The 20,809-nt window shown below is 40.7% G+C and overlaps 1 protein-coding gene and 1 long non-coding RNA gene across 3 annotated transcripts in view; one reads left to right on the forward strand and one right to left on the reverse strand.

The window, feature by feature from the left end:
* The window catches only part of LOC116036813 (nesprin-2-like), a 135,333-nt gene that overhangs the window by 7,129 nt on the left and 107,395 nt on the right, over positions 1–20,809 (forward strand). For both annotated transcript variants that reach the window (XM_031280481.2, XM_035994507.1), the window contains 2 exons: positions 1,869–2,062; positions 2,669–2,801. In XM_031280481.2, coding sequence (XP_031136341.1) covers positions 1,869–2,062; positions 2,669–2,801 — 327 coding nt within the window. The remainder of the gene's footprint in view (positions 1–1,868; positions 2,063–2,668; positions 2,802–20,809) is intronic.
* LOC116036823 lies at positions 407–19,570 on the reverse strand. Its single transcript, XR_004101728.2, has 3 exons — positions 19,016–19,570; positions 15,255–15,264; positions 407–418 (listed from the first exon to the last, which is right to left on the reverse strand). It is a non-coding gene; the product is annotated as an uncharacterized LOC116036823 (long non-coding RNA).

A 20,809-nucleotide genomic window follows, 5' to 3' on the forward strand; every position in this document is an offset into this window, starting at 1 on the left:
GGTTGTTTTCTGTGCTGGTACATGATGTTCCTTGGATTTGATGTGAGTTATTAGCCAAACTCAAATTCATTTTTGGTTCATATTACCTGTTGCTCTAATGTGGGATTTGAAATGTGTCTCTTATTTATCTGAAATGGACTACAGTATGTGCTGCAGCTCGCTCAGTGGTCAACAAAGTGTCTATGTAGTAAAATGAGGTGAAGAAAGGGGCATTGAGGAATGGAGACATCAGAGCAGATGCTTCTAGTCTTTATGTAGTCTGGATCAACGGAAGTACATTTCCAGTAGGGCTGGATGATTAATCGAAAAATAATCGTAACCGAAATTCAGAGCCTATAACCGACGTAATTTTACCAAGTCGGTAAAATCCTTTTAATCCTATTAATATTTCCGTGGCCGCCCACTGTGTGTTAATGTACTTTCCCCTTAAAACATATTACGGCCGCCGCGTGTGTAGTCACGTGACTCCGCCCTGTCCAGTCTGCGACCATAGGTGCTTTCCGATCGGATAGTACTTGTACTTTTTAGAGGAAAAGTACACTTCTAAGCAGTTCTAAGAACTACTCTCCCCCAAAATCTTTTTTCCCGTTTGCATTCCCACTGGCCAAGTGGCCATAGGGACTGGTAGGAGGGGTAAGGGAGCGACGCAAGCACGGCAACGGTCTTTATAGCGTCGTCACTAGACCTTAGCGTCACATACAACAACAACAAATGATGCTAATACTTGTGCACTTTTCCTATATTAAATGCACGTCCATTCTCGTAGTAATTCATGTAATGTTTTGCTCAACACAGACGGGGCTTTATTATACTCGGAACAGACCCCGCCTCTGCCTGCTGCGCTGTGGACGTGTGTGTGTGTGTGTGTGTGACGGCCGCCGAGCCGCAGGACACGCTTGTGGAGTTTAACTCTGAAAAGACAGTTAACCACAGGTTCCCGTTAATCTTATGATGGACATTTATTATTTATTTTCTACATTTTTAGGAAACTTTTTTTTTACATTAAAACTTAAATTACTTTTTTATAAGACGTTTTTATTTCATTGTAAAATCTACTGTTGTAGATTTCAGTTCAGTTGTTTGAAATATTTAATAAATAAGCATTAATTGCTATCTGTGTGTTGTTTCCTTATTTTAGAATCACAAAGATAGGATTATGCACTCTTTCATTAGAAAAAATAACCGTAAACATATTTACAGTATAAGAAAAGAAAAAAAAATTAAAATAATCGTTCAATAATCATAATCGAGGTGTTCGATTAGTCGTGATTATGATTTTAGCCAAAATTGTCCAGCCCTAATTTCCAGGATTAAGCCTAATATCACGCGCCGGAATTCAGGCTTTGCCCCTCACCTTCCGCTCTTTGTGTGTTGCCGTTCTCTAAATCCCTTTGGTACGTGAAACAACAACAAACTTTGAGCTAGCGAGCTACACGCTGAAAAAATAAAGTGTTTCACATGTACCTCCATTTTTGTTGACTCTTCTGATTCATAGTCTCGTGATTCATAGTCAAGTTTAAGTTCAAATTGAAAGCTTATTTCAGATAAATGCATCTTATACTGTAGGTCTGTCACAAATGAATAAATAAAGACTACACAAACATCACATATTCTGTATATACTATACATGTTAAAAGCAATATCTGGCTGCCCAAGACCATTGTGATTGGTTTAAATGCAATGCAAACAACTCAAAGCGTTTTTTTCTCCTATCCCAGAATGTATGTGGCGTGTAGCCATACCTCACTCCACAGCGCTGTGTAAGACTAGCCTTGATGCTAAGCTAATCGCCTCCTGGAACTAGACATGAGAGTGGTATCTCAGAAAGAGAGCGAATAAGTGTTTATAAAGTTTTGTCTGTGTGACAGGAGCTGCGTGGCGTTCTGGAGGGGAACAAAGCACGGTTCAGTGGGATGCTGGAGGCGGGGCTCTGGCTGCAGGGAGCGGGCTGTAGAGCAGTGGGTGTGTCCACCAGCCAGCTGGAAGCCCGCTGGAGAGCGCTACACAGAAAGGTGGAGCAGCAACGCACCAACGCAGACAGGAACAGGAAGCTGAGCCGCAGGTGAGAGATGAGGAACAAAGAAATACATTTTGCTGCAAAGTTAGGACTTGTTTAGACCAAAGAGGTTTTGTGTATTAAGTATTAAATATAAAGGGTTACATGTGACTTACATTTTTTATTTTCATAAATGTTGACATTAAATTCTTCCCCATATTTTTGACTGGTGAAAATCTTCATCCTAGTATAAGGGTTTAGTTGTTTAGCAGGGTGGGTTATAATGTGATCCAAACTTTAATATTTTTGATAATAAAATGTGCACAGCATCTAATAAAAAAGCACCTAATAAGGTTTAAGTCTAAATAAATCTATATATAAGATACAATTTGTTTTAAATAAATATGGGGCGCCCGGTTAGCTCACCTTGTGGAGCGCGCGCGCCCCATGCACCAAGGCTCGGTCCTTACTGCAGCGGCCCAGGGTTCGAGTCCGATCTGCAGCCCTTTGCTGCATGTCTTCCCTCTCTGTCTCCCCCCTTTCCTGTCTACAACTGTCCTATCAATTAAAGACCAAAATGCCCCAAAAAATAATCCTACAAAACAAATATGTAGATGATACTGTAATCTTGTAGATTTGTTGATCAATGTTCTATTTTCCACCAATAAACAGTTTTTTTCGTGACTCTGCGGCACTGGCTGACTGGATGGGTGGGGCCAGGGAGCTGATTGACAGATGCAGTCAGCTCTCAGCTGAGGAGGAGATGGATGCTGAACAGAGGCGTGACCACTACCTCCAGTTTGTGGTGAGCAGACACCCACAGACTCACTCTTTGCACATAACAAATTCCACTGAGGAAAGAAATCATTTTCACTAGGGGCCACCCTGGAAAATGAAAATCACACCAAGGGCCAGACATGTAGAGTTTATTGACATGCTTTCATTGAGAAAAGTCAAATAACTTTGACTGTATGACTGCATGTCGCTTTTTTTTACCATTTGTCGCATTTTTCGTCATTAGGGCCCGAGCGCCGACAGCAGTGAAGGCCCTATTGAATTTTTTTTTCTTCTTCCTCCGTCTGGCAAATGAATCGCCTTTTTGGGGACCTTAAAGGGATACTTCACCGATTTAGCATTACATTTTGTATCAGTAGAAGCAAGGCAGTATTTTTGAATGACCGTGCTTCCCTCCCTCATGTCCCCCTGAGAGGAGAGATCTCTGTATTGTGCAGTGGCGGTTCTACATTGAATTACACCCAGGGCGAGACCCCCTTCGAACGCCCCCCCATCCCCAAACAACATAAGTGAAAGAGAAAATTATATTTCTCAATTGCACAAATCCTTCATTAGAGCATTTGAAAAACACACTTAAGATAATCCAGTTATTTAACTATTGCAATTACAACAGGAAACACACTTTTTAAGGTGCACAATCTCCGCAATGAACACAATTCTGTACAAAATATGACAGTATAGGTTATCAGAACTTAAAATAAAGATACACTATAAATGTGCCAACAATATATACAATAATAAAACATTTAACAAGATTAATACATTAATAAAACGGTATAGCCTACAACAAGCTCTATATATATATATATATATATATATATATATATATATATATATATATATATATTTATCATTTCAAGAGGTCTATCATGAGTTTTTGTCTGCCTAAGCAGATAGAAAAGCTACAATTCTCGTTAAGAAAGTTTGCATGATGTGCAACGTTTATCTAGGCTACTAATGCAATCATACAGTAAAGCATGCCTTCGTCTTTTATTGTTGTAGTGTTTTGTCCACTACTCAGTTTTTGGCTTAGTTTTATCAAGGCGCAAAGTGTTTTAAGGGGAGTTGTGCTTACCGCAGGACCCTCACTCCCTCATCTCTGTCCCTCTCCTCCTGTCCTCCTCACTGTGCATGCCACTGTCGCCGACAACACCCCCACCACTATCATCAGCCACGGGAGCTGATGAAGATCCTGCAGCTGCCGAAAACATGTCTTTTCTCTTGTTTCTTTTATCTGAGCTGCTTGGGTAACTTTGTTTGATTTTCACGTTTAGACCATTGCCATAAAAGAAAGGTTTAGACTCGTCTTGCTCCGTCTCTGTGTACTTCCAAAGCCTGTCTACGGAAAGCCGTTCCACTCCCTATTAAGCCCCATTGTACCTACTTTGGTTGCAGTTCCACCAGAGTTCCACTGGGGGTGATCACGGTCCAGTGCAAAATGAATGGGACCCTATGGAGCTAGACGGCTAAATTTGTCTCTTTCGCCTGATTGTCGATGAGAAATCTCAGATTTGATTGTAGTTTTTGCAAGTTCAACATGGATTATAGGTCGAAAGTTGAATGAACGAGTACTTATGCCCTTTCGATTTGTTACAGGTTGAGTCGTTGTTGCCCATAACACGCTAGCATTCTGCTAATGAATGCTGATTGGTCAGTGAAGGACAGATTACGATCGGAGATCTCGCTTGACGGCATCCGAAGCAGAACCAGAATGCCAGAGTGAATATTTCGGCGTGGTCTTTAAAACATTAGCAAACCTCTTTCTAGCACGTGTATTGACAGGGAGAGTCTAACCTGTCAGCTGTGTTGTCGATGCCTCAAGAGAAAAAAGGAAGCGACTCAAAGCTTGCCGTAAAGCAGAATCTCTGGCCGTATATGTGTATGACGTCATTGACATTTTAAAAGGCTTTTTAGAATAAAAAAGCCACTTTAAAAAAATCTAACACCCAGCAGTGTGTATTTTCTTAGCCTCCCCTTTCAAATGCAACATTCAAATTACTAGACAAAAAATTATATCCTGAGAAAAGTGGATTTTGAGGGGTATAGCTCCATAGAGTCCCATTCATTCTGCACTGGCCTGTGAGCGCCCCCTATTTGGAACTCTGGTGGAACTGCAACCAGTTCAGAAGCCGGAAGTAACGAGAGAGTGGAACTTCTTCCCTTATTAGAAATTCTTTGGTACTTCCCAGTTCTCCTGTCACCGTGTTATCTTTCGCGCCGGGCCCCGCCCCGCACCGTTCCGGACTAGTCCATTTCATTGTGAAAGTAGGGGGTGCAAGCAGGGCGCCTGCAGCTGCAAGGAGGGCGCCGATTTGCCAATTCCCCACACAGTGAAATGGTAGATAACAGAAAACCGCTTCGCGGCACAGATTATTATTAGGGCCAGAGCGCCGACAGCGGCGAAGGCCCTATTGGAACTGAAGGAATTATTATTATTATTCTTTTCCCGGCAAATTAATTGCCTTTTTGAGGGACTTAACAACAAAACGGTGGTCGCATCAATTCTGGTGAAAATGTACGTATTTTAAGGGCTTCGGGAATAGGCGCACAGCAATGGCTCCCTAGCGCCCCCTATGAAGTTAAAAGAATTGAGCCCCTGCAGTGCGTTTAACGTAGACTCACGAAAGTTGGTAGACATATGTAACATGTCAAGATGTACAAAAAACGTCATTGGAGCTATCCACAAGTTTCCTACGTCCCATGATGCTTTGCGTCAAAAGTGGGCGCGACTTCCGCTTCGAGCTTCGATAGACGGAAGTAAACAAGCGGGAAGTGTTACTCATTCATTCATTTAAGAAATACCGATGAAACTTGCTAATGATGTGGGAACACAACCATAACGAGCTTAAAAAGGGTGAAACATCAGTACCTTTACCCTCCGCAGTAGATGGTTGGGAGGATAACGTGAAGAAGTGGCCTCGTATCACTTACGGTAGCATTTTTAGCTATTTTGTTGCTTCAGTAGCCTGTGATGGTACAGCGATGAGCAATTTGAAAAGCTCAGAGACGTATCAGTATCTTCACAGTGATAAAGTCGGTCGGGTGTTGTTTAAAGATGTCGGAAACGACCTTGTTTATCTAAAAGCGGACATTGAACCGAGCCAGAGCCTACACGTAGCACATCATAAGGCTTGGGTGCTAGCATCAGTGACAGGTGAAGTACAGACAGCAGGTTGCTCATGTATTGCAGGGCCAGGACGATCTTGTAGTCATGCAGCAGCACTTTTGTGGAAGGTCAGTAAAGTATGGACTATTAGGGGCACAGACATTGTTTATTGTATTGTGATATTAATAATAAATGTTACGTTACTAAACTGAAATGTTTACTGTGTCGCATGTTGTTTCACTGTAGCCTTCAGTCAAATTCTTGAGTCTAAGATTGTAGGATGATAAGATTTAATTTCATTGGATTAAGGTCGAAAATGCAGTGAGGCAGGGCAAGACAGGGATGGCAAGCACTGATGTGCAAAGGAAGTGGAATTCTGGTGTAAAGAAGAATGTAGGTCTGAAGAAGGTTAAGCACATTAATTTTAACCATCACAGACCTAGCCACATCTACGTTCAATGCAAGAATTAACAACCTCCCCACAACTTTTTAAGAACCATAGAGAGTTCATAGCCCACAGCAATTCATCCGTGATGGCCCCACTGTTTAAGCTCCAGACAAATGGTCTTCTTCAGTTGAGTTACAGAGCAGATGTAGACAGCAGCAAGGCAGGCCTCAGCAAACATGATCCAGCCCACAATAACACACTCTGTCATACTGAACACAGCACAACCCTCACCTGTCCAAAGTGCACCAAGTTTTATGAGGACTGCACATCAAAGTGTCCCATGTACAAGCAGATACACTGATGGAAGAAACCAGGATGCAAAGTTCTTCACAGTTATGGCATGATGCTAGAAAGCTACGTATAACAGCCAGCACAGCAAAAAAAGTCCCAAAAAGGAGCACCACTGATCCCAGAAAATTTCTAAATGAGCATCTGTACCCAACTTTCACCGGCAATACAGCAACGCAGCATGGCAAAGAAAATGAGATCAAGGTCATCACACTCATGGAGAGCAGAGGGCATACTGTGGAGAAGAGAGGCCTGGTTGTGCACCCTGACTATCCTTGGTTGGGAGCCAGTCCAGATGGGATCCTTGATTCAACACAGCTCCTTGAGATCAAGTGCCCCTTCAAGAGTTGCATGTCACTGACAGAATTTCTGGGATGGCCAAATGGTGACATCAAAAGATTAGGTGATGAACAGTACCTGATCCTTCCCAAAGGAAAGGATACTACCTGCAGGTAAATAAAATGTTTTCAAGTAGATTAGCTCTATTATTAGCCAAACAATGTTTTTTATATCTATTTCAATGTTTATTTTTTTCACCAACATGCACTAACAATCCTTATTTCAGACACAATTGACCATGATGTGTCTGGGCCTACAGAGCTGCAAGCTCTGTAGGCTCTGTAGTCATCTGGACACCAAGTGAGGACATTGAAATGGACATTCCATTTGACAAAAACTACACAGATGCACAAGTTCAACAACTGCAGAATTTCTACTTTTCACACATGCTACCTAGATTGGCTGACGATTTTGCTGACAAGAAGATAAATCTCTGCCCAACATACCTGCAGGTCTTTAATGAGTAGTTGAGGCAGGGTTTACACTGTATAATCAGTTTTATTGGTTGTATATTCTGAAGAAATATACCTACACAAAGACAGTGTAATGCTGTTTCACTAGTTTAAATAGAAAAAATAATTTTTCAGTTCATTGAAAGTTCCACTTTTATTGAAAGTTTTAAGGTGAAAGCCAGTTGTTTGAGCTGACAAAACAATTAAATATATTAAAGTTAACAAATAGTTGGGGGTGCTAGCGAGCAGGCAATGGAGTAGGTCGCAAGTTCAGCAGGCTCTGCACAAAATTATAATTTTTACCCTTTTAAATGGTGCTTTGGTCGACCATGTGATACAAAAAGACTGTCTAAGGCTGTCCTGCATCTTCGAAGACGATATATCCCCTGATAAATGTAAATGGCAGGCAACCTGCGTAAATATAAATATTCAGGCAAGGCCTCTGCTAGCAAAACGAGCACCGACACACCTAGCGTTAGCAACGAAGCTAACACGACACCTGAGATGGCTGAACGAGCTCAGCGAACTGGAGAACAGATTGATATGACGACGGTGAGGAAGGAAGAGTTATTGTCCTCTATAAAAATGGAGATGACCACGCTTTTCCAAACCGAGTTAAAGTCAATCATGGCTAAAGAGTTTGATGGAGTTAGATCAGAGCTACAAGCAGTTAGGCAGGAGATAGCTAACAACACATCAGCTTTTCGGTCAGACCTGGAAGTGATTAGAACAACTGTGTCGGACGTGGAAAGAGGACTCTCAGGATGCTCGGATGATATCACGGAGCTACAAAACTCTGTGCGCAAGCTGGAGGGAAATGTTCAAAATCTACAGGAGAAATGTTTGGACATGGAAGGTCGGATGCGGAGGTCAAATATCCGCATTATGAATGTAGCTGAGGAAGATGGCTCCAGCACCCCTGCTTCTGTTTCAGGACTGATCAAAAAAGTGATGTGCTGATTGACAGATCCCACCGCACTTTACAGGCGAAGCGGATGGATGGCAAACCAAGAGCGATTATAGCAAAATTACACTACTATCAAGATTGTGTCGAAATCCTCCGCCTCGCACGGGAATCCGGCCCGCTACAACACAACGGCTCAACCATACTCATCTTTCCTGATTATCCACCGAGTGTAGCCCGCGCCAGGTCGGTGTTCAACGAGGTCCGTAAACTACTTCGAGGACGAGAGGGTGTCCGCTATGGTGTCCTACATCCAGCCCGATTCCGAATCACGTATAATGGGACGGATAAGCAGTTTCAAGACGCAGCGGAGGCCATGGCGTATGTTAAGGACAACATTCTGCGTGAGGTGGCTTAGCTTCGCTTTTTTCTTTTTTGCCTCTATTGACAGCAGATGAACTTAAGTTTGGTAAACAATAATGCAAAATACAACAATGAGACTTGTTGATATGGGACTACAGTTAAGTTAGTTTCTTTTAAGTTTAAGGTCTGTTAGAAGATAAAAAGCACCACTTTTTCTCTATTTTTCTATTTAATTTGAAATACTGGGGTTATATTAATGTGTATATATATATATATATATATATATATGTGTGTGTGTGTGTGTGTGTCTGTGCAGAGCAAGCTGCAGAGCTAGAGTCCTTTAAAAAGCACTTTATGTGTGGATTTGTTATTTGTGAGGAGTTATTTTTTCACCATGTTCTAGTTGGTGATTAGGGAAGTTACTGTTGTGCTAAATTGTTTGCTCCTAGTCTTTGTTTTGCTAACTCTGGGTTAGTGGAGGGACTCTCTTCTGTTTACGTGGCACAAATGTTACCTAGACTGGATCCGTACTACTACAATTTATAAATACTTAATACTAATATAAATGAACGCTCACACTGATGTATCAGATACTTGCCAGATAAACTTTGTTAGTTTGAATGTTAAATCTCTAAATCACCCAGTGAAACGTCAAAAAGTACTCTCACATCTTAAGGAGTTAAATGCAGATATTGCCTTTCTGCAAGAAACCCATTTGAACACATCTGACCATTTTAGACTTAGAGGGGGATGGGTGGGACAAATTTTCCACTCTATTTTTCATTCCAAATCTAGGGGAATGGCTATTTTGATTAAAAAGAATACCCCGTTTGTATTATCAAAAGTTGACGCTGACTCTGCTGGCCGTTATATAATAGTAGCGGGCAGACTGAACAGTACCCCAGTAGTTCTAGCGAATGTGTACGCACCTAACTGGGATGATAGTACATTATTTACCAGCCTCTTCTCTCGAATACCTGATATAGATGCACATCATGTCATATTAGGAGGAGATATTAATTGTGTACTGTCGCTCCCACTGGATCGTAGCTCACCCAAGACTATGCAACTAACTCGTTCAACAGTAGTACTCAATCAGCATTGACCGATGTTTGGCGCTTTCAGAATCCTGGGCGCAGATGATACTCCTTCTATTCACCGGTTCACAAAACATATTCCCGAATCGATTATTTTTTTGTTGATAATAGTTTACTTTCACTAGTCAGTAAATGTGAATACCAGGCAATAGTAATATCAGACCACGCTCCGCTGTTAATAACTTTAAACTTGCCTACTACACGTAGTGGATATCGGCCGTGGCGATTCAATACATTACTACTCTCAGATACTGAGTTTGTTAAATTTATTTCTAAGGAAATACATGAGTTTTTAGAGCATAACCGGACCCCAGGGGTGTCTCACTGTCTAGTTTGGGAAACGTTAAAAGCCTATCTTAGAGGCCAAATCATATCGTATAGTGCCCGTGTAAAGAAAAAACAACAGGAAAGGCTTAGAAGATAGAAAGTGATATTCTGCAGATCGATGGGGTTCTCTCACACTCGCCATCAGTTGATTTATTTAAGGAACGATTGGCTCTTCAGACAGAATTCAATCTGTTATCTACGAAACTTATTGAGAACCTTCTGAATAAATCCAGACACAAGTCTTATGAACACGGCGAAAAAATAGGAAAAATCTTAGCTCATCAACTACGGCAACAAAGTGTCGACCAGTCAATCCTTGAAATTATTGATGAACACGACAAAAAATTAACTGATCCATTAGAGATTAATAATAGGTTTAGGGAGTATTATTCGCAATTATATACATCTGAATCCAGTAGAAATGAGGCACTGTTTGACTCATTTTTTAGCAAATTTACTCCCACGCCCACTATTGATGAACAATATGCCTCAGATTTGGAAAGACCATTTTCAAAGGCTGAAATATTGAAAGCAATTGCCAACATGCAAAGTGGAAAGTCGCCGGGGCCAGATGGCTTTCCGAGCGAATTTTTCAAAAAATTCTCCTTAGAACTCTCCCCTATCTTACTCGCTGTCTATGATGAGTCTTCCATCTCAGGTTCGTTACCAGAAACCATGAGACAAGCAGTTATCTCTTTAATCCATAAAAAGGGTCAAAGTAAATTAGATTGTAGCTCATATCGACCTATTTCATTATTAAACGTTGATAGTAAAATATTTGTTAAACTTTTAGCATGTCGATTAGAGACTGTTATACCTTCAATAGTGTCTGATGATCAGACTGGTTTTTATCAAAAATGGATATTCGTTCCACAATTTACGCAGACTTTTGAATATCCTTCACTATCCCACTCGACCCGATATACCTGAGGCGCTTCTGTCACTTGATGCGGAAAAAGCATTTGATCGGGTGGAGTGGGACTACCTCTTTTATACCTTGAAGAAATTTGGCTTTGGTGCCAAATTCATTTCATGGATTAATGTTTTATATTCCTCTCCTGTAGCAGCAATTTGGATGAACAATAACATATCCTTTTTCCAATTAGGTCGCGGGACTAGGCAGGGCTGCCCATTATCCCCCTCCTTATTTGCACTGATGATTGAGCTCATGGCAGTGGCAATACGGTCCGATAATGCTATTAAAGGCATACTGAGGGGTGAATCCGAACATAAAGTGTCCCTTTATGCGGACGATACCCACTTGTATGTCTCTGAACCGCTTAAGACCCTGCCTCATCTATTGTCATTACTTGGTGGTTTTGGGAAAATATCAGGATATAAAATAAACATGCAAAAAAGTGAATTCATGCCGATTAACGCTGCAGCCAGACTTATCACATTTGACTCCTTACCATTTAAATTGAGTAAAGATAAATTTAAGTATTTAGGTATATGGGTTACTAATAATTACAAGAATCTCTATAAAACAAATTTTATTCCATTGATAGATTCTATGGAATAAAATTCCATAGAAGCGTTGGGGTACACTACCGCTATCACTAGGAGGCAGGATAAACGCCGTCAAGATGAATATCCTACCTAGATTTCTATATCTGTTCCAGTGTATCCCGATATTTTTAACCAAATCGTTTTTCCTACTGATAGATAAGCTGATATCAGCTTTTATATGGAATGGAAAAAATGCACGCATCCGTAAAAGTGTTCTGCAACGACACCGAGAGCATGGAGGACTATCATTACCTAATTTTCAGTACTATTATTGGGCAGCCAATGCTCGTTCTATGTTATATTGGTTTAATTCGCTTGCTGGTGGTCCTAAGTGGCTGTCTCTTGAGAATTTGTCATGCCACCCTACTTCTTTACATGCATCGCTCTGCTCAACATTGCCATCACCTCATCCAATATACAAACACTCTTTGAATCCAGTGGTTAGGCACTCCTTCAAAATATGGGGACAGTTTAGAAGACATTTTTCACTTAATGATATATCAGTCTATGCTCCCATAGTAAGAAATCATATGTTTATTCCTTCTATTATAGACGATTCTTTTGGTGCCTGGACTGTAAATGGCCTCAGGGTAATAAAGGACATGTATATTGATGCCACTTTTGCAACCTTTCAGCAAGTGAAAACCAAATTCCAAATTCCTAACACTCACTTCTTTAAATATCTTCAAGTTCGTAGTTTTGTTGTATCATCTGTTAGTCATTTTCCCTCATTACCACCTGAGTCACTTCTTGAGACTGTTCTAAAAGTGAATCCACACTCTAAGGGGGCCATTGGTAAAATCTATAATGCAATGAATACTCATAATATGGAACCTCTGGCTCACGTGAAAAGATTGTGGGAAGAGGAACTGGCTATAGGAATCTCTGAGGATGTATGGGAATTTATATTGAAAAAACATTCATTCATCTTCAATATGTCAAAGACATCGAGTGATTCAATTTAAAGTTGGTCATAGATTACATTGGTCTAAAGTAAAGCTGGCAAAATTCAGGTCAGACATAGATCCTCACTGTGATAGATGTGAAGCCGAACCAGGCACTCTGTCTCACATGTTTTGGCTCTGTCCAAAACTTGAAGATTTCTGGAAGTCTATATTTAAATTTATTTCTGACACATTGGGGACAGTCGTAGAGCCTGATGCCATAATCTCTGTATTCGGCATTGTGCCACAGCATTTTCACTTAAATCAAAACAACAAAAACCTCATAGCATTTGCTACTCTTTTAGCTTGACGGCAGATACTGCTTAAATGGAAGGACAAGTCCCCTCCTACTTTTAAAATGTGGCTCATTAATCTTTTATACAATCTGACCATGGAAAAAATAAGGTTGCAGGCTGTGCCTATAAAGTTTTTGATATCTGGCAACCGGTCTTGGACCAAATTAGGAAGGTGGATCCCTCTCTAATCTCAGTAATATACTGTACATACTTGTGTTTTTTTCTCTAAAACATGTTAATGATTGTTTTGTTTTTTTCTTTAAATTAATATGTATTAGTGCAACAGGTGGGGACTGTTTCTGGGTGGGTTGGTTAATATAAAAAGATAATGTATTGTAAAGTGTATCTTATGTTTGATAAGATGTTCAATAAAAATACTTTGAGGAAAAAAAAAGTTAACAAATAGTTACCTGTCCTGTATAAACATTGTAAATACATTTTTGTAAATTAACTCAACTTGTACATGTTAGTTAATTATAAGAATACATTAATGTGTCATTTGAATTTTTCTCTTCCATTTAGCGTTTCTACACATGACGTGACCTGCAGCACTCCCATAGACTGTTAATATTAAGCACTCCACACTCCACCGTTCTCTTAATACAGCCATGCACTCCACTTGAGGAGCAGTCGGCTCGGCAGCTCTCAAAATCTGAGCAAAATCTTTTAAACTGACCTTTGTCGATCAAAAACAGACAGATTCAGGCCTATTTCTCTCTTAAAATGTTTTCAGAAACATGTTTTGGTGAACTATCTTTGTAAAATACGAGACCATTTTCAGTAAGTGGTTATTACACATTAGCAGTGTACTGACGAAAAAAGTGTTATTCCAATAAACAAACCATAAAACACTCATATCTCATAGTAGCAGCTAGATTCACCGATTATAATTCATAGCTTAAAAATACAATAGAAAAATAATAATAAATAATTAAAACAAGGCATGGTGGGTCGTCATGAGTAAAAACATGTTTTCCATTCAATTGATAAAGTGCCTTGGGCAATATTATATAGGGATCTCCTTTTTGATTTTTATGGGTGGCTCAAACATGCCACCCATAAAAATTCCTGCATTCAAAAAGAATATGAACATTCAGTATGCTCCACAAAATTATTGTTATTGTGTCTATTTGCTTGAAATAAGCTCCCCTCGCAGATTTACAAGTGCTGCACAGATCTTTAGTATTTTGTCAATTTTAGTGACAAAATGAATAGGCACAGTTTGTGAGAGGATCTTGTACACCTTAAGACGCCTGATAGCTTGCTCAATGTGTATGCGGACATTAGCAATGCGCCTTGTGCGAGTGACCTGCTCATTTGTCAGCTGGCTTTTCTTACGCGTAAAGGCTGGCGTGATCAAACGAACATTCCGTTCCTCCAGCAAATCCCTGATGGTGAAGCCACGGTCCCCCATCACCTCATCTCCAGCACGCAGATGGTCGGGAAACCCAGAGTTCTGTGTGATGAATCTATCGCTACATTTGCCACCATAAGCTTCTGAAATGTACATAACAATTCCAGATGGAGCAGTTGCTACTAGGTACTTGACAGTATTGCTAGCATAGTAGTGACTGTAAGATTCAGTTTGTGAGTCTAGATTTTTAGCCTTCTGAAGGACACTTTCTGTGCAGTCAATTATGCATGTTGTGTTTGGAAAACTGTCCATAAAAGCCTTCGGCAAAGTGGCCTTTATTGTTTCATGAGGCAACCATGGAATGAGATCCTGGGTGTGCTCAGCAATCACATCTATCCAGAATTTCAGTGTTTCACTGACTTGACCAGGTGACATTTTGAAGCGTTTTGCTAAATCCGCAATAACAAAGTTCTGTCTAAGCTTCATCAATGTCAACAGGATTTAGTCCTCTGCTGGCAATGTTGATGATTTGGGGGCAAAATGTTGCAAGCAAGACACAAGTGTTTTAAATTCAAGTAGCGGAATCCCTGTGTACAGCAAACAGTCTGTATCATCTTTCAATGTTAACTCTGCAACAGGCAGCGAATCAGAAGACGGGGCAGTTGTCACACCACATGTGATAGTAGGTCCTTTGGAGTAGATGTGGTCCTCCATTGCTGGGTCTGACCACTGTGTTTGGGCATCATGGAAGGTCTGTGAAGTAGGGCCTGGCTCCCCAGAAACCTCCATCACATCAGGCTCATCTGCAGGGAATACATTAATTACATATTTATGTTACAACATGAGATTTATAACTGCAGTAGTATCAGTTCAGGTATATGGAAAGTACATAAGGATTGACTTAAATGAAATGTACAAATTTGAACCACAGTATTTAAATAAATTGATATTCATGTTTAGATTGTGATATTCTTTGTGAAGTACACAGAAAAGCATAACAAGAACTACTAACGTTACTACTTTTAAAAACATTAACGTGTCTGTGCCTTATTTGTTGCTGTTCTCAGACTTTTTTCCACTGCAAAATAAGCACTCTGGCTTAGTGACATCTAGACACATAGAGTGCATTTAATAATCTCAAAACAGATATTCTGTAAATGTTAACTAAAAGAGGGAACGAAATTAACACCTGCCACAGTGTGCCAAGTGCAGGATAAAACTTTGTGCTAGGTTAAAATATCAGGCCATCTGTCTACCACCATGGCAGACAGTTTTTCTTATATTAATTTTAAGCATTTCAAGAACAGTTAAGGTATTTAAAAAAACTGTATATGGAAAACTAACAAGCTAACGTTAGTGGACCTACCTGTGACATGTCGAGTCCTGGGTCGGCGTCTCTTCTCCGGTGGCTTCTCTTAACCGAGAAAAAGCGTTGGGTACGGGTTATCCTGTGTTGGCTTCTTGTCAACGAAGTGAAACAAGCACACAAACAGATGTTTGGGGGGCTCTTTTAGGTTTAAGTTCTTAAGCTATGTTCGTTTTGGTTCATCTTCTTGTGGGAGGCGATGAAAACTGTACCACCGTTGGCATGGGCACTCGGCTTTAGTTTTTGGCTTGTGTTCATAACACTCACGTTTAAGCCACTGACTTAATTTTGTGCGGTTATTTGTACAACCCCGAACAGCACCTGTTGTCCCTGAGCTCCTTAACGACATCTCAACCACTTTACAATAATAGAAAACGATCCGAAAACACCTAAAATATACTTAGCTTCTTTGCTAATTAGCTGACTCACAACCGTTGGAATGCTACTTCCGCTGTCTCACCGGAAGTTTCACCCACATTCTTTTTTACATTAGTGCCCCCTGGAAACCCAACAGGAATTCTGCCATTTTGATTTCAAAGTTCGAAATTAGTGCGATTTTGGCCATTTCCACGTCGTACTTTAACGAACTCCTCCTAGAGATTTCATCCGATCAACTTCAAATTCGGTCTGTGCCATCCCAACACCTTAAAGATGAAAAGTTATTAAAAGAAAAACTTTTGGTCAAACGGTGTGGGCGTGGCATGGCGGCCATTTTGAGTGTTTAGCGATGAACGAGAAAGTGGCTGTAACTACAGTATACATTGTCATATCTGCTTGAAATTTCACATAATCAACAACAGTCCAGGCCTGAGGACATATACAGGCCAATATTGACTTTTGGTCATAGCGCTGGCAACAGGAAATCTGCCTTATATGTATAATATAATGTGTGGTCTACATGTGATACTGAGCCGGCCCCTATAATATAACCACGCCCACTTACTCAGGCCACGCCCCCCTTCATAGCATTTGAACCGTTTAATCTTGTGTGAGGTGTCATTGAACTCAGCAGAGTTCCTTCTTCATTGGTGATGGTTTGCTCCGCCCCCTATGCTTAAGCCACGCCCCCTTCCATAACATTTGAACCGTTTAAGGTTGACCCTTGTGTGAGGTATCATTGAACTCAGCAGAGACTTCCTTCTTCATTGGTGATGGCTTGGCCCGCCCCCTATGTTTAAGCCACGCCCCCTTTCATAACATTTGAACCGTTTAAGGTAGACCCTTATGTGAGGTATCATTGAACTCAGCAGAGAGTTCCTTTTTAATTGGTGATGGTTTGACCCGCCCCCTATGCTTTAGCCATGCCCCTTTTCACAGCTAATGAACTGTATGACGTAGAGTCTTGTGTGAGGTATCATTGAACTCAGCGGGGAGTTCCCTTATCATTGGTGACGATTTGCAGTGTCTGAGTGCAAATGCACGGTCGCAAGGAGCGGCGAAGGCCGGAAACCCAGACGCGCGCAGAGGCGTGAGGGCCCATCCATCGCTGCTTGCAGCTTTAATTATTATTATTTTTTTTAAGTTCTCGTGCCGCCCACCATGTGACATGAAAAAATGCCGCACCGGGCGACTGCCCGGTTGGCCCATGCCAAAAACCGCCACTGGTATTGTGTGTCTGGAAAAAATCTTCCGATGACGTAAAACTACGATTTTTGCGTCATCGGAAGATTTTTTGCCCAGAGGCAATGGACTACAGCCAGTAGTAGGAGCTACTTCCGCATATTTTCAACCCGCCCATAGGGGGTTGGACTGTCGTCTTTTTCCGAAGATTCCCGAACCAAAACGAGTGTCAGCCGTCTTGAAATTTTGCTACTCCCTTCTCAGCAGAAAACTTTTAGATAGATAGATTTATTCATCCCGAAGGAAATTTTAGAACAACAATTATGTGCATTCAAACTACCGCACACGTGTACCACCGGGATACATTGGTACAGATCGGAGAATATGCAGGACACTTTATTACAGACAGAATACTCGACACAGCTTTGCTCGCCTGCTATGGAGACCAGCAGTGTTGCTCGATGCCTCTGGCCGGTAAAGGGACATCATCAGCGGGGAACGTTGACGAGTGTGACAGTGGAAAGCTAACGCTAGCCGGCCACCTGTTCCATCAATCCTGCTTGCAAGTGTCCGCTCATTAGACAACAAACTGGACTACATCCAACTTCAACGAAATTCCCAACGCTAGGTCAGAGACTGCTGCGTTTTTGTTGTTGTGGAAACATTGCTGAACAACAGCTATCCAGCTACCAGGCCGGCTGCTCTAAGACTAGTGGAGGAGGGTTGTGTTAACACGGACCGGTGTTGCTAACTGCTGGTGGAGTTTGTGACTGTTAAATGCCGACCATTCTACATTCCACCCAAATATATTTTTAGTTTATAGTTTAGTTAGTTTATACTCTGTGTTTACAGCCCACCAAACGCTAATGCTAGTAGCTATGTGTTAGCTGAACTTTAAGGAGCATATGTGTGTGCACTAAATGTAGCCTGTTTCGTATGTCGTTTTTATATAATGTCGTTTTTATTTATTTTTAACTGTGTAACCACTTGAGCCACGGTAAAACGTTGTTTCGTGTATATGGTTGAAATGACAATAAAACATACTTGAGTTGAATGCTGCCTCACTGTCTGTCTGTAAACGGTAGGCGTGGCTTGGGAGTAGACGCTAAAGCAGCGAAGCAAGTGCATTCTGGGATTTGGTGTCTTTCATCCACGAGCCAAAAACACATTTTCTGGCTTTTCTCGTCCTAGAAGCCACCAATTTCTAAAAAAAATTCACATTTCTACTACATAAGTGACTAGGGGTGCACAATATATCGACTCAGTATCGTTATCGCGATATCACGTTGCGCGATATTATACCGAAAGTCTTGCGATAATTACGCGATATTTTGTTTGCGTTGCATCCCGCCCAACATGTCCCCAAAGAGTATAGAAGCAACAAGAGGCGAAACTCAATAGTTGTGTTACATTCAGTCCAAGATGGCGGAGCTGCAGTTCCATTGAGTTTCTCCTCTTGTTACGTCTATACTCTTTGATGCACCTCTCGAAAAATACACATCACTTGGTAGCGTTGCATTTCCCCCGACTCATTTCCTGGTTCTCCTTCTCCATAAACAACATGAGATCAAGGAGAGGGTTAACTTTTCCTGCTCCAGATTTCCCACCGTGGTCAGAAAGAACAGGGGAGGCACTTTGTTTCTCTCACTAAGACTCTAGAGTCACTACTCGCTCTGAAGAAAATCGCTGTCACTCACACACCAGAGCACGTATAAACATTAGCTGCGTGGAGCCTCTGCAGAACCATAAAATGAAGCAAAAGAAAAGAAAGGACCTAAAGAAAGAGGGAAGAGTGGAGCAAAAAGAACACAAAAGTAAGAAAATGAGTGTTGCTCTGGGAGACGACGAAATAACAGAGATTGAAAGGAAACCCATAGATATAGAACAATAGATATGACATGTAATTCATACTTGCCATTCCAGGATGGAATCACTTGGCGGCCATCTTACCAGGGTTAAGTTTTAGAATTGCTTCAATTGGAATCAATGGGGAAAGAGGCTCATGTTGTCTTTATAATCCTTATATTTTTCTACCAATACATCAATAGTGGTTTTAATTCAAGGTAATGACTGTAAGACAACTGTGCCTTTCCAGAAAGAAACAAAAAATAGAGATTTGGGTGGAATTTTGATTGATATAGCTCCAAGAGAACAAGTAATTTGTTCAATTATAAAGATAATCTCATAATTTTGCATTTATACTGCAGGTAATAATTTTATTTTTTCAATTTTGCCTGAACTTAATATGTAAAAACTGTCTTTGGTATTCTGAATGGCTAATATACATTAAACAATATTTTTTAACGTAGAAATCCTAAACAGATTCAGTATTATGGTCTATAGAGCGGTAGTTACGATAAGACACATGAGAGAAACATCCAACTGTAATTTATTAATACATTTATTTATGTGTGTAGATTTTATCTCAACTATTTATCTCAACTATAAGACCACATTTCCCATCAACACCGCTACTTCCTGTTTAGTGTTTGTTTTCTTCCTGTCAACCGGCCGGCATGGAGTTAGTTTTGACGATGAGTGGAGTAGTTGAAGAGCCTCACTTCAATGAGTTTTTGTTGATAAAGACTATAATGACTTCACCAGAACTGCTGATGGACTTGTCGCAATTTTCATTGCGCTAACGTTATGTTATGGAAATTACATTTACGATAGTAATGCGGAGACTTTGCTGCTGAAGTAGGAATCCTTTCTGGATTGAAGTTACTTTACCTCATCAAGACATGGATTATTAACTTTTAATTTGCTTTACTGAAAGGAAAATCGTGTAAAGGCATGAGGTAAGCTATGAACAATAGATGTTAATATATGATGAGTGACAGCAGGGTTCAACATGGCTAATGTTTGGGGAGCTAACGTTAGCTGGTGAAAATGTAACGTTAAGTGCGGCTGGTCGGTTATGGCTCCGTGTTGCTGGATGTGGCTAATGTTGATTTGTGTAACGTAACTTTACTCTATGTGTAACGTTACATTTTAACGTACCGTTAGCTTGCTGGATTTATCTTGAGATATTATAAAATGAGATTTAGGAGTAAAGAAGAATACTTGTCGTTAACTTTAATTTAACTGAAAACTTAACACAGATTGAGTGAAATCAGCCGCAGCAGTCAATGAGGTATGAGGTAATATTAACGACGTGTTAAAAAAAACTGTTATAACGTTAACGTTACTAAATGTCTTATTTGAGGTCAAAAATCAATCAACTAAAAAAAAATCAATCAACTAAAACAATGTTTGCTGTTCATAAATGCTGTTAAGAGCTAGCTAGCAATCACCAATAACTGACATCTCAGCCGGTCCGTTAACAGTTGCTAGGTAACGTAACTAGCTAGCTAGCTAGTTCACCAACTTTTCTGTATTTATAGTTAAAAAAAGAAGAGAAAAAATACTTTATCTACTCCTACTGACATGTGGAAAGTGATGCCAGCCTCCTGGGTCTCTTCGGTCCTTCTGGTAAAGCAGTTAGGTGCTGCACAGCTGATAACCATACTTGCTGCCATTGGTGACAATTGTAAACAGTACTGTCGGTACACGATCCGTTCTGCCTGCACGATCCGTTCTGCACATGCGCAAAATGTTCGCGCATGCGCGGTTGTACGAGGATTTACGACACTGCACGATCTGTTCCACGCTTCCGGCCGACAGCC

The sequence above is a fragment of the Sander lucioperca genome, chromosome 18 (genome assembly GCF_008315115.2).
Source record: "Sander lucioperca isolate FBNREF2018 chromosome 18, SLUC_FBN_1.2, whole genome shotgun sequence".
In the NCBI taxonomy this organism is placed as follows: Eukaryota; Metazoa; Chordata; class Actinopteri; order Perciformes; family Percidae; genus Sander; species Sander lucioperca.